Raw genomic sequence first — 12,872 nt, forward strand, 5'->3', positions numbered from 1 at the left:
CCCTCCCCATACCATCCCTCTGGGTCATCCCAGTGCACCAGCCCCAAGCATCCAGTATCGTGCATTGAACCTGGACTGGCAACTCGTTTCATATATGATATTATACGTTTCAATGCCATTCTCCCAAATCATCCCACCCTCTCCCTCTCCCACAGAGTCCAAAAGACTGTTCTATACATCAGTGTCTCTTTTGCTGTCTTGTATACAGGGTTATTGTTACCATTTTTCTAAATTCCATATATATGCATTAGTATACTGTATTGGTGTTTTTCTTTCTGGCTTACTTCACTCTGTATAATAGGCTCCAGTTTCATCCACCTCATTAGAACTGATTCAAATGTATTCTTTTTAATGGCTGAGTAATAACTCCATTGTATATATGTACCATAGCTTTCTTATCCATTCATCTGCTGATGGACATCTAGGTTGCTTCCATGTCCTGGCTATTATAAACAGTGCTGTGATGAACATTGGGGTACACGTGTCTCTTTCCCTTCTGGTTTCCTCATTGTGTATGCCCAGCAGTGGGATTGCTGGGTCGGATGGCAGTTCTCTTTCCAGTTTTTTAAGGAATCTCCATACTGTTCTCCATAGTGGCTGTACTAGTTTGCATTCCACCAATAGCATAAGAGGTAAGAGCTTATTTAAAATAAAATATAGCTATGAAACTTTAAACAGTGATCCCCATTTATAACTTAAATTTTGAAAGAAAATAGGTTGAGTTCCAATGGAAAAAGTTAAGAATACACCCATGGCATGAACATCCCACCATTCCCACCCAGTTCCTGCATCTTTCTGCAGATCTGCTCAACCTCCTTTTTTCCACTGATGCAATCAGCAATGCCAGTGACAGTTGCTGTCCAGCAATGTGTTGTGAGTATGGGATTCTGACCCTCCTAAGGGGCTCAGGGTCCAAAGAGGTGATCAAAACCCGGCAAGGCTCATGTTCAGCCATGGTGGCGGGTCCTGTGAGCAGTCATGATGACACTGTGTAAAGTGCCTGCGACTTTGGGAGGATGGCAGCAGGTGTGAATGAGGGGTTTCCAAGTAGGAGAACAACTGGGGAAAAAAGGGTGAGGTAGAGACAGAAACCGGTTTTCTCCCATCATTTTTGACACCTTGCAGAGTCCCCTTTGCTAAGATTTGTGTTTGTTCAAGTCTACTGGGAGTTCACCCAAAAGGGGTTAACCCCCGTGACCTCAGTTTCTGTGGTCTAGAGAGCAGCCTAGTCATTGGGCTCTTCCTCTGCCCCTCACCATTCATCTGTCACTTCGTCATTAATTCCTTAGTAGTGATTTTCCGCTTATCACACTTTATACTCTGATAAATTCTGATAAAGCATGTGGGATTTTTTTTTTTTTGAAATAATTTGTCTTTGGTTTCATTTCTTTTAAAATGTAGGTTATCTTCTTTGTCTGTCCTGATTTGGGGATCAGTTGCTTTGTCTCCGGAAAGGATCACTTCTGCAGACTTAACAACATGAGTTTAATCTGCTAAATTAGACCAGCAAGAAAAGAAGAGCCTGGACTTTGAGGCATACGTTATTTTGCTAGGAGGATTAAAAAAAAAAGTTCCCTTTTAACCACAGAACTCCTCCATTGGAAAGGATTTTGAAAGAAATGAAGAAAACCACCAGAAATGAAATCAGTAGCTTCATGGCCTTCTATTGACTGGACTAGACTTTTCTTCCTGCCATTCCTTGGAATGACACTGTACAGGATGTCTGCTGAAGTCATCCATCAGGTAGAAGAAGCACTTGATGAAGAGGAGAAGGATACACTCCTTTTTTTGTGCCGAGATGTTGCTGCAGATGTGGTTCCACTGAATGTCAGGGATCTTCTGGATATTTTAAGAGAGAGAGGAAAGCTGTCTTCTGTGAGCTTGGCTGAGCTGCTCTACAGAGTGAGGCGGTTTGACTTGCTCAAGAGGGTCTTGAATATGGATACCCCGACAGTGGAGGCCCTCCTGCGCAGGCACCCACATCTGATTTCAGACTATAGGTAATTCATCAGCCCCTCCCTAGGCTGCACCAGTAGGAGGGAGGAAGGGAGGGAAGAAGGTCTAGACTTCAGAACCATAGAAACATAGAGGACATTAAGAAAAGCAGGTTCATCCCTTTATCTACCCACCGATCTTATTGCCCTGTTGATATTCATTCTTCTGAAATGTTTGAATCCTTAGTACATGTTTGCTTAAATAACTGTGTAGAAGGTCAGAATGAAACTGGAAAGGACAGATGGTATGTGTTTGCCTGATGGGTAGAATGGTAGAGAGACAAATGACTAAGAGCTAGTACTCTTGCAGGCTTCTAATTATGAGATCTGCTGTGTTCTTTGCTAGCCCGTGATGTCAGAGCTGGGCAATTTCCTGTTCTGAGAAAAGAAAACAACAAGCTTGACAGTAATCTTCCTGACCTTTTAGAGCTTTGTGATCCTTCCTGAATTTCCTCTGGTCTTTCCCCTGCCGAGGAAGTTAGTGGGTGAGCTAGCTTTCAGTGAGTTTCTATGAGGTCCCTACTCCCGGAGGCTCTGGAGAGCCCAGATTGAAGGTTTCTTCAATTAACCACATCTAGACTCCCTTAAGTTCAGAGAGGAATGACTACTGGAGTTCCCTTTAGTTCAGACAGCCTTTGAATTGTTCCTTCCTCCTGGTCTGTCTACAATGCAGAAGACCCGGGTTCGATCCCTGGGTCGGGAAGATCCCCTGGAGAAGGAAATGGCAATCCACTCCAATACTATTGCCTGGAAAATCCCATGGACAGAGGAGCCTGGTAGGCTACAGTCCATGGGGTTGCAAAGAGTCAGACACGGCTGAGCGACTTCACTTTCACTTTCCTGGTCACAGAACATTCTCTTGGAGGCTCAGAGGAGCACAGAAACGACAGGAAAGGCTGCATTTCTGGGGAAAGAAAGATAATTTATAACCTTAAATTTGTGATTCTTTTTTTCTCTGGACCACTGGGTCTTTAGTTATATCATTATTTGGAGATATTATCATTTGGAGATGATATACATGATTAAAAACTGTATTAAAGAGAGTTGCAATCAGTGTGGCCCTTGGAACGTGGATGAGACTTGAGATTAAAGGTCTGTTTGAAGCCTCAGAACCAATAGCCTCAGCCACATAGGCTGAGCCAGCCACTGCTATCAGTTGGGCCTTCATTTTCCTACTTGTGAAACTAAGAATAATATCTGATTTCACAAGTGTGTTTGTAAGGATTGATGGTGATAATTTAGTTTGTGAAGTACTTTTAAAAATTACTATATTTTAAATTATGTAAAGAACTTTTTAAAACCAGGTAGCACTCTACCAATGTAAGGGTTAATTATCGTTGTTGCTGTTTTTCTTAATCATCTTCCATTTCTCCAACCATTATATGATGTCAGAAATCTTAAAGCTTTTCAGGAGGCACTGACTGGGTTTTTGTGAAAAAGTCAGGGGACTCTCTCCATCTTCTGTTTCCTTGCTGTAGTGAATGGAGGCAGTTTGGGGACCTCTGAGTAGAGAGGCCAGGGAATGCTAGATTCATTTATTCATCTATTGAATGGGCTCTATTGTGGGTTGACATATGCGAGGTGTTTGGTAAGCGCTAAAGCAAAATGAAGAATCTTCCATCCTCAAGAATCTGAAAGTCTAATTGGGAAAATGGGCTTCTAAGCAGTGATGACAATGACCAGGCCCTAATGACAATCATGAGATGTCCTTGGGAGCCCCGATAAAGCATGCTGGTACCCCAGCTGTAACAGAGGTGACTAAGTGAGGAGGGGCTTTCTACACAGTCACAGTCTCCAGGATGTAGATGCCTTTTACCTTTTGAGTTCTGGAGCAAGCCAGGACAGCTTATGCGTTACTTTGATTCATGATCTTGTGATTCAAAGTATTGTCCCTGTATTAGCGGCTTCAGCATCACCTGGGAATTTGTTAAACTGAGAGGATGAGATCATTTTGAATTCTATTTACATCTTTCATCTTAGTCATTTAGTTTCTTCATGTATTTCACTTATAACTTCTGGGAGAGCTAGGGGATTCTTTGGGGAAGTTTTTATTCTCTTGTTCTTTTCATAGCAGATGGAAAAAGAGGTACCATGTTCTACTGAAAACTCAGAAGGGATAAGTTTCCTTTTTGAATTTCCTTAAGATCTCCTGGGGTGATGTATGCTTTCTGTTTTCTGGGGGACACATTCAAAATAGGGGCAAGAATTAGTCTTTTAACCAGTTTTTGGCCTAGAGGAGACCTACGCTCTTAGTATTCTCACTAGGACTTGTGTCTGAATTTACTAAAGAACCTTGTCTGGTTTTCAGGGTGCTGATGATGGAGATAGGTGAGGATTTGGATAAATCTGACGTGTCCTCATTAATGTTCCTCATGAGAGATCATACGGGTCGAAGCAAGATAGCCAAGGATAAGGTGAGTTTTCTTTCTTTTTCTTGATTCATGTTCCCAAGAGTCTTATCAGAGGTTGGGAGTTGTTCTCTATGGTATGAAGAGAGGGAATCAGGCACTTAAGCAAGGAGGCCCAAATTGAGGGTGAAGGTGGGAAGGGAGAAGAGTATGAGGGTTTTTTCATAGTAACACTGATGGGAAGAAAATTGGTCCATGAATTGAGAGGCAATAGAGTGTTGTTGGCTGGTGTGGCCCTGGATGTGTGTTTCCTCCTTGCATTTTATCCTTTATTTGTATAAAATCATAGGCCTGGCTTCTCCTTCAGCTTCTCTCCCTGGTTTGGCAGATCATCTGGGAAGGTTAGGAAGTCCCATCTGCTCACGCTGAGCAGAAACAGATGGGACGTGCTGGCCCACTGCCATCTTGCTCTCTGCTGTCCCCCTCTCTCAGCCACTTCAGGGTCAGTGTACAGTCATCAGGCTTCGGGGGAGATGGGCAGGGGAAGGTCCTTGAGGCTGATGAATCCACAGAGTGGCAGAAGTAGAGATTTGCAGTTGAAAATGAGCTAGGGGTGAAATCTCAGGGATGCTATGGTCACTGGAAAAGTAGATCCCAGCTGGCCTGATATGTACTTCCGACCTGTGGACAGGCCAGGAAAAGCTTGGGTCTCTAGTATCAAGGATCTGCTTCTGAGGACTTTGGTAAATCATTGCTTAAGAATCTCCTCATGTTTCTTAATGATTGTTGTTTCATTTCTGAGATCTAGGAATATAGGGCAACTGTATGCCCCCAATATCAAATGCAAAATGGAAAGTAAAATAAAAAAAAATAAAACTCATTTTTTGGCATCCCCTAGTCCACTTATTTCTCAATCATTTATGTAGATTTAATTATGATTATTAATTGAAAAATAAAGATAGCACATTAGTAACCAAATGTTAAACAGAAAGAAAGTAAAACCAAAAGTGATGCCTATTTCTGAAATGTAGTTCTTTCACAATCCCTATGTTCCAGGCTGAACAAATAGCAAAATACCCTCACCTTGTAATTTTACCACCTCATGTCTGTCCACTGTATCAGAATGAACTGGAATTTCCAGCATTGATTAAAATATTTTAGGAACTTCAGGGCTATATCATTTAGAATTTTTCTAGTAAAAACATTTCCCCAGCTACTGTCTCACTTCCCTTTTTCAGTAAATCCCTTAGAGTTTTTCAGTATGACACCAGCCTGACTTTTGGGAAGAGAATTAACACAGGAGGATTTTATTTTCAGGCCTGCTTTCTTAATCCTTCATGCAAAAAATGACTCATGCATCTATTCCCAACCTAGGTGCAGGTTGCACCCCCCCAAAGACTTACCTCTTTTCTGGGTAAATTCCAGGAGTGTAATTTGCTCATGGTCTTGGAGAAACAATAAAACAAAGCACTCTGGTTTAGGATCCTTGAAGGTCACTCAGAGGACTCCTCTGGTCACATTTTCTTATTGTTATAAATTATGCAGCCTGAGGTTTGCATATGAGGCCTGATGGTCAGCCGTACTGACATTTGTTTCTTGTTGATGGTTCTCTTAGAGTTTCTTGGATCTTGTGGTTGAATTGGAGAAGCTAAATCTGGTTGCTCCAGATCAACTGAATTTATTAGAAGAAAGCCTAAGGAACATCAACAGGATAGACCTGAAGACAAAAATCCAGAAATACAAGCAGTCAGGTGAGCAGCATTTTGGCCCTCTCTGTGGCCTAAGGAAGTACCTATGTTTAGTGGGTTAGGTTGGTAGAGATTCATGTGTACAATGGGTGGATGGAACAGAACCTGAATGTCCATGGCCCTCACCAGCCTGAGGCTAGCAATCAGAATCCTTTATATCCTCTATACCCTATATCTGTCTGCTAACTTCATCAGCCAGCACCCCTGACCACAGAGTCTTGGCCCTCTGCAAAATGGCACCAAGCAGTTCTTAACATTCTGGTCTTTAAGAAGGAGTCTGCACCCCAACTTTCTGCACTGGCTGGTGGCACTGTGTGTACTCAGGGCTTCTGAGTCTATGCCAAGCCCTGCTGCCTTGCCTGACCACCATCCAAGCTCTGGAGACATCCTGTCCCTGGGGTCCTGTAACTGCCTTGCATATAACCTCCTCATGGAAAGGGGCATTTTTTCTGCTGAACCCCTTCCATAAAGGGGGCCAGCACACATTGGCCTTCTCTCTCACAGCACCCCTTCCCATGTCTTTTATTTATTTATTATTTTATTTTTTAATTGGAGGCTAATTACTTGACAATATTATGGTGGTTTTTGCCATACATTCACATGAATCAGCCATGGGTGTATGTGTTCCCCATCCTGACCCTCTGTCTCACCTTCCTCCCCATCCCATCCCTCAATTCCCATGTCTTTTAGACTCACACTCAGTATGGGCTCTGCTAGCAGTCTACAGCCACCACAGAGCCTGAGGGCATGACTGATACCCAGTGATCTGCACACAGCCCTCCCCCATGCCCATGAATGATTCAAGATCAAGAATAGGAGTAGCACTTTTAGTCTGTTCTTAATGACATTGGGAGAAGAGTCATCTGATCTGACATTTTGAGTTCAGTAAGTGGCTGGAAAGTTTTGGGTATTTTGAAAGATCATGACTGACTCTGAACTGAGCCATTGTTGAAGATTCATTTGATGATAATTTGTCAATCTTAACTCAGTGCCTCTCTTCTGCTTGCAGCTCAAGGAGCGGAAACAAATTATGTAAATGCTCGCCAGGCATCTCTGCCAAACTTGAGTGTTAAAGATCCTTCATATAACCTAAGGGTGAGTCTGGAGCAAATGTGTGGAATCCTGGCATGAAACAGTTTCAGAACTTTGACAAAAATGTACATATTCTCCTAGCATGTATTTCATTTAACATCTGAAAAAAATTGTGACAGAAATATGCATTTGTTTATAAAATATGTATAAATTCTTATAATTTCAAAGCTAATGTGTTTATTGAGATAACTTGGAAAATACAGAGAACTATATATAAAGGAAAGAAGATAAATCACCTCCGTGTTAACAGTTGTTCCCCTCTAGTCTTTTTTCCCTGTGTGTTTATGTATCCCCATACACAAACATTTTTTCCATTGTTTGTGTGTTCCTTTGAAAATTTACATTTTTATTTTTTAATATTTAATTATTTATTTGGCTGCACCAGGTCTTGGTTGTAGCATGTGAACTCTTTGTTGTGGCATGTGAGACCTAGCTCCCTGACCGGGGATCAAACTTGTGTCCCCTGCACTGCAAGACAGGGGATTCATAACCACTGGACCGCCAAGGAAGTCTAGAGAATTTAACTTTTGAAATAAAAATAGGTAGGACATGCCCATGGACAAAAAACTCAAAATGTGCTAAAATGATTTTTAAAGTCTGTTTCCTCTTGCCCAGTTCCTTTCCCCAGAGGCAGCTGTTGTTACCCATTTTCTTCTCTGACCATTTGGAGATAGTCTATGCACATATCATATTAATTTTTACTTTTTTTCTTCTGTACAAATGGTAGCATGCTATGCCCACTGTCCTGACCTGAGAATTCTTAGAAATTTTTTCGTATGAATCATATGGGACTGCCTCTATTTAATCATTGTTCTTAGAGATTGGACATAGTTTCCAAGTGATACTTTCTAGCTGTATCACAATATGTTTTATAAATATGGATGTAGATTTTTTTCTAATCTTTTGTTGTATGACAATACTTCAAAATAAATATCCTTGTGTTTACCTCTTTGTGCATTTGCTTTTCATTGAGCTTATTTTAGTGATTTCAACAAAAGTGTAAAAGTGTTTTTGTCACTGAGTGACTGATTTGTGACCATAAATAACAGATAGTCACTTCTGGTGGTTGTGTTAGTCAGCGGTGCAAGGTCATCATCAGAATAATTGTTTGGTTAATCTTTTATACTGAGAATTTAATCTCATTGTAATCTCATCCTCATCCACATATAAGGATATATGGAATGTGTAGTCAGGACCACAGTTTATCATTTGTGATTAAATCATAAGCACTTTCATAAAAGTATGTGATGAAAATATTGACTATACCTGTAATAAAAATAGTTTTGTGGAGGAGATAAGTTGTAAGAGAGCATTAGGCAATAGAATTTCTGAACTCAGATGGATGGTGGTAGGGATTAACTGCCCAACCCTTTCATTAAATAAATAAAGACATTTAGGCCTAAGTACCTAAGGGCCTCCTTTGAGGTTGAACTGATAAAAAGAATCGGCCTGTAATGTAGGAGACCTGGGTTCAATCCCTGGGTTGGGAAGACCCCCTGGAGAAGGGAAAGGCTACCCACTCCAGTATTCTGTCCTGGAGAATTCCATGGACTGTATAGTCCATGGGGTTGCAAAGAGTCGGACGTGACTGAGCCACTTTCACTCAGGCCTAAGGAACATTGATTGCCCACCCTACCGGCCGCCAGACCTAGGCCCATCCATACTCCTTCTACACCATGGTGCATTTTTTCCAGAATTAAATATGCTTTTCTTCATCCTTCTGAACCTCTGTGATACCAAATCATGAGAGAAGACTGATTTAGGATTCAGATCCCGATTTTCTGAACTTTCTTTGCTATGGCGTATCTACCAGAAATTATACTGTCATTCTTAGTTAAAAGCCTGCTGTATTTTTATTATTGCCTTTCTACTTTGTTAATGCAAGTAATTGGATTCACTGTCTTTGTGGCTTTTTAGGAACCCACATGCTCTGTAAATTTTGCCTTAAATTTGCTATATTAATCTGTGGCCTTGGTCATTCATTCATTTAGTTAGCAGGCACTATGGCGTATGAATTCAGTGAATTCCTCACAAGATTTAGGAGCCTGGATGTTAACTCATACAAGTTTGCAAAGGTGCTTTTAAAATTTCAGAAGCATTTGCCATCCCAAATTCCAAAGGTTCCTGAGTGCCCTTAGAGAAGTCTTACCTGCTTACCCCACCCTCAGTGTCCTATCTCTTTATTCTAAATGCCCCATCTCTTTATAAATTTTGTCCAAATTTAGCCCCTGAGTTCAAATATTTCCCTTTATGTGACAAAATATCTTTGGAAGTGTTAAAGTTGATTTCCAGAGATATAAACATTTCCTTGTTATTATTGATTTATAATTCTGTTTTGGTCAAATAATTGCTCTGTATGATTTCTGTCCTTCAGAACACACTGAATTTTTTGTTTGCTTTATGGCACATTATACAGTCTATTTTGCTGAATGCTATGTGCATTTTGTAAAAAAAAAGAATGTTCTCAACTATGGAGTGGAATGTTTGATACATTGCAGTTAGTTCAAGCTGGCTGAATGGTTTTCAAATACATTCTTTATCATTATTATTAAAAAAATTACAGTGGCATTGTAGGATACGTGATACCAACATATGAGTTAACAAATTGTGGGACTTTTCTGGCTGTCTAGTGGTTAGGACTCTGTGCTTCCACTGCAGAGGGCACAAGTTTGATCCCATGTTGGGGAGCTAAGATCTTGCAAGCCACACGGTGCAGCCAAAAAAAAAGTTGTAACTCTGTACTGTCATGTTCTTTTATATTTATCTAGAGTAAATCTAGCTTTGATTTGATGTTATATCTCTTTAATAGTATGTAAAAGTGAATGCACACCCATGTGGGGTTTCAAATTCTAATATCATTATCCTCTGGCTAAGTCATTGGTTATTACTGATAAAAGCAATTTATGTGTTTTCTTTGATTTAGATGCACAGACTTAGCTATAGACACAGCTTAACAAATAGTGTACTTCTCTCTTTTGGCTAGGATAGCTTCAGAGGAGAACTGTCATTTGAAAGCTGAGCGTATCAGATGGTTGACAGTGTGTGCTATGTGTACCTTATACAGGACCTGTCATCTGAGAAGAGAAAGGGTCTGTTCAATCTTTCATTCTCTGATTCATCCCGTTCTGGCCCTCAGAGAGGGTGGCTAATGTTCAAGAGCTACACCCACATGTGGCTTATGCATAGCTAGGCATTATAGAAAAAGAAAAACTGGACATCCGTATGCTTAAAAGTCACTGTGCTGAGTGTCTTGTATACATTTAATCCTGAAAAATATTTATAAGGTAGGTACTATTATTGTCCTCATTTTGAAGATAAAGAAACAGACATATAGTTAAAGAATTTGCTCAAAGTTACATAGCTAATAAGTGGCAGAATTCTACCCCCACTCTTAATCATACCTGTACCTTGCCTCTGTATTAAAGATCAGGCTGAATGACCTGATCTTTAACACAGAATTTTGAATGTTGCAAGTTCCAACAGCTTGTTCTAACTTTGAGTTATTGTGGCAACTCTCCTGTACCATGACGTCTGACTTTATTGAGCTGTTTTTGAAACATTCTAATATGCTAGTTGAATATATTTACACATTTATTGTATTTTCACTTTGAATTGCTGCTTTGGTCATGGACTATAGTTTTATGGAATTAATGTCTCTTGCTAGTTTTCTTTAGATAATTTAACAGTGAATGTGATACTTTAATTTATTCCTAAGAATCCTATCAAGATATTTAAAGAGGTGTAATATAATATGCCTCTGAAAAATGAACGGGGAGTGTGACCTTGTTTTTTATGTTTGAAGCTCCAGAATGGCAGGAGTAAAGAACAAAGGCTTATGATGGGACCACCTGACATTCAAAGTAAGACCAGCTTTTCTTTATATTCACTTTTAAAAATGCTTGATAATTCAAGTACAAAATGTTGCATGTTTAGAGTTGGCCATTCCTTTATCTACATATTTTAATTAAGGTCTCAAAATGAACAGTTAAACTCTTAAAATATACTTATTGGCATTTCTAGTTATCCATCAAATTAGCTTCAGTCCAGTTCAGTTCAGTTCAGTCACTCAGTCGTGTCCGACTCTTTGTGACCCCATGAATCGCAGCATGCCAGGCCTCCCTGTCTGTCCATCACCAACTCCCGGAGTTCACCCAGACTCACATCCATCGAGTCAGTGATGCCATCCAGCCATCTCATCCTCTGTCGTCCCCTTCTCCTCCTGCCCCCAATCCCTCCCAGCATCAGAGTCTTTTCCAATGAGTCAACTCTTCACATGAGGTGGCCAAAGTACTGGAGTTTCAGCTTTAGCATCATTCCTTCCAAAGAAATCCCAGGGTTGATCTCCTTCAGAATGGATTGGTTGGATCTCCTTGCAGTCCAAGAGACTCTCAAGAGTCTTCTCCAACACCACAGTTCAAAAGCATCAATTCTTCGGCGCTCAGCCTTCTTCACAGTCCAACTCTCCCATCCATACATGACCACAGGAAAAAGCATAGCCTTGACTAGACGGACCTTTGTTGGCAAAGTAATGTCTCTGCTTTTGAATATGCTATCTAGGTTGGTCATAACTTTCCTTCCAAGGAGTAAGCGTCTTTTAATTTCATGGCTGCAGTCACCATCTGCAGTGATTTTGGAGCCCAGAAAAATAAAGTCTGACACTTTTTCCACTGTTTCCCCATCTATTTCCCATGAAGTGATGGGACCAGATGCCATGATCTTGGTTTTCTGAATGTTGAGCTTTAAGCCAACTTTTTCACTCTCCTCTTTCACTTTCATCAAGAGGCTTTTTAGTTCCTCTTCACTTTCTGTCATAAGGGTGGTGTCATCTGCATATCTGAGGTTATTGATATTTCTTCCGGCAGTCTTGATTCCAGCTTGTGCTTCTTCCAGCCCAGCGTTTCTCATGATGTACTCTGCATAGAAGTTAAATAAGCAGGGTGACAGTATACAGCCTTGACGTACTCCTTTTCCTATTTGGAACCAGTCTGTTGTTCCATGTCCAGTTCTAACTGTTGCTTCCTGACCTGCATACAAATTTCTCAAGAGGCAGATCAGGTGGTCTGGTATTCCCATCTCTTTCAGAATTTTCCACAGTTCATTGTGATCCACACAGTCACAGGCTTTGGCGTAGTCAATAAAGCAGAAATAGATGTTTTTCTGGAACTCTCTTACTTTTTCCATGATCAGATTAGCTTATTTGAATGTAAATACCTCTGACTTCATTGTTTTGGCTATATATTTTAAGACATGTGACATTTATACCTCAAACAGAACTATAACCAGGCCATGTTAAACATTAATCTAGCCGTGGTCATAAGCCATGTTAAACCCATTATCTAGGAGCAGGAAGAAAAAAGGTTACTAGGATCTTGTTTTCGGAGACAGCAATGGCAACCCATTCCAGTACTCTTGCCTGGAAAATCCTATGGACAGAGGGGCTTGGTGGGCTGCAGTCCATGGGGTCGCTAGGAGTCGGACACGACTGAGCGACTTCACTTTATTTTTTCACTTTCATGCATTGGAGAAGGAAATGGCACCCCACTCCAGTGTTCTTGCCTGGAGAATCCCAGGGACGGGGGAGCCTGGTGGGCTGCCGTCTATGGGGTCGCACAGAGTCAGACATGACTGAACTGATGCAGCAGCAGCAGCAGGATCTTGTTTTATAGCCCATTTAATAAATGTAGATACTG

General features: G+C 40.8%; 1 protein-coding gene across 14 annotated transcripts in view; it reads left to right on the forward strand.

Annotated features, from left to right (window-relative positions):
* CFLAR (CASP8 and FADD like apoptosis regulator) overlaps positions 1 to 12,872 on the forward strand; it is a 54,610-nt gene that overhangs the window by 18,222 nt on the left and 23,516 nt on the right. For 9 of the 14 annotated variants that reach the window (XM_025277987.3, XM_025277979.3, XM_025277986.3 and 6 more), the window contains 5 exons: positions 1,402 to 2,000; positions 4,303 to 4,408; positions 5,958 to 6,093; positions 7,100 to 7,185; positions 10,985 to 11,042. In XM_025277987.3, coding sequence (XP_025133772.1) covers positions 1,639 to 2,000; positions 4,303 to 4,408; positions 5,958 to 6,093; positions 7,100 to 7,185; positions 10,985 to 11,042 — 748 coding nt within the window. In that variant the 5' untranslated portion in view covers positions 1,402 to 1,638. Of the gene's footprint in view, positions 1 to 608; positions 633 to 1,401; positions 2,001 to 4,302; positions 4,409 to 5,957; positions 6,094 to 6,832; positions 6,976 to 7,099; positions 7,186 to 10,165; positions 10,272 to 10,984; positions 11,043 to 12,872 lie in introns of those variants that run through there. The other 5 variants (XM_044937194.2, XM_025277988.2, XM_025277990.2 and 2 more) reach the window with 5 other exon arrangements.

The sequence above is a fragment of the Bubalus bubalis genome, chromosome 2 (genome assembly GCF_019923935.1).
Source record: "Bubalus bubalis isolate 160015118507 breed Murrah chromosome 2, NDDB_SH_1, whole genome shotgun sequence".
NCBI classification, from domain to species: Eukaryota; Metazoa; Chordata; class Mammalia; order Artiodactyla; family Bovidae; genus Bubalus; species Bubalus bubalis.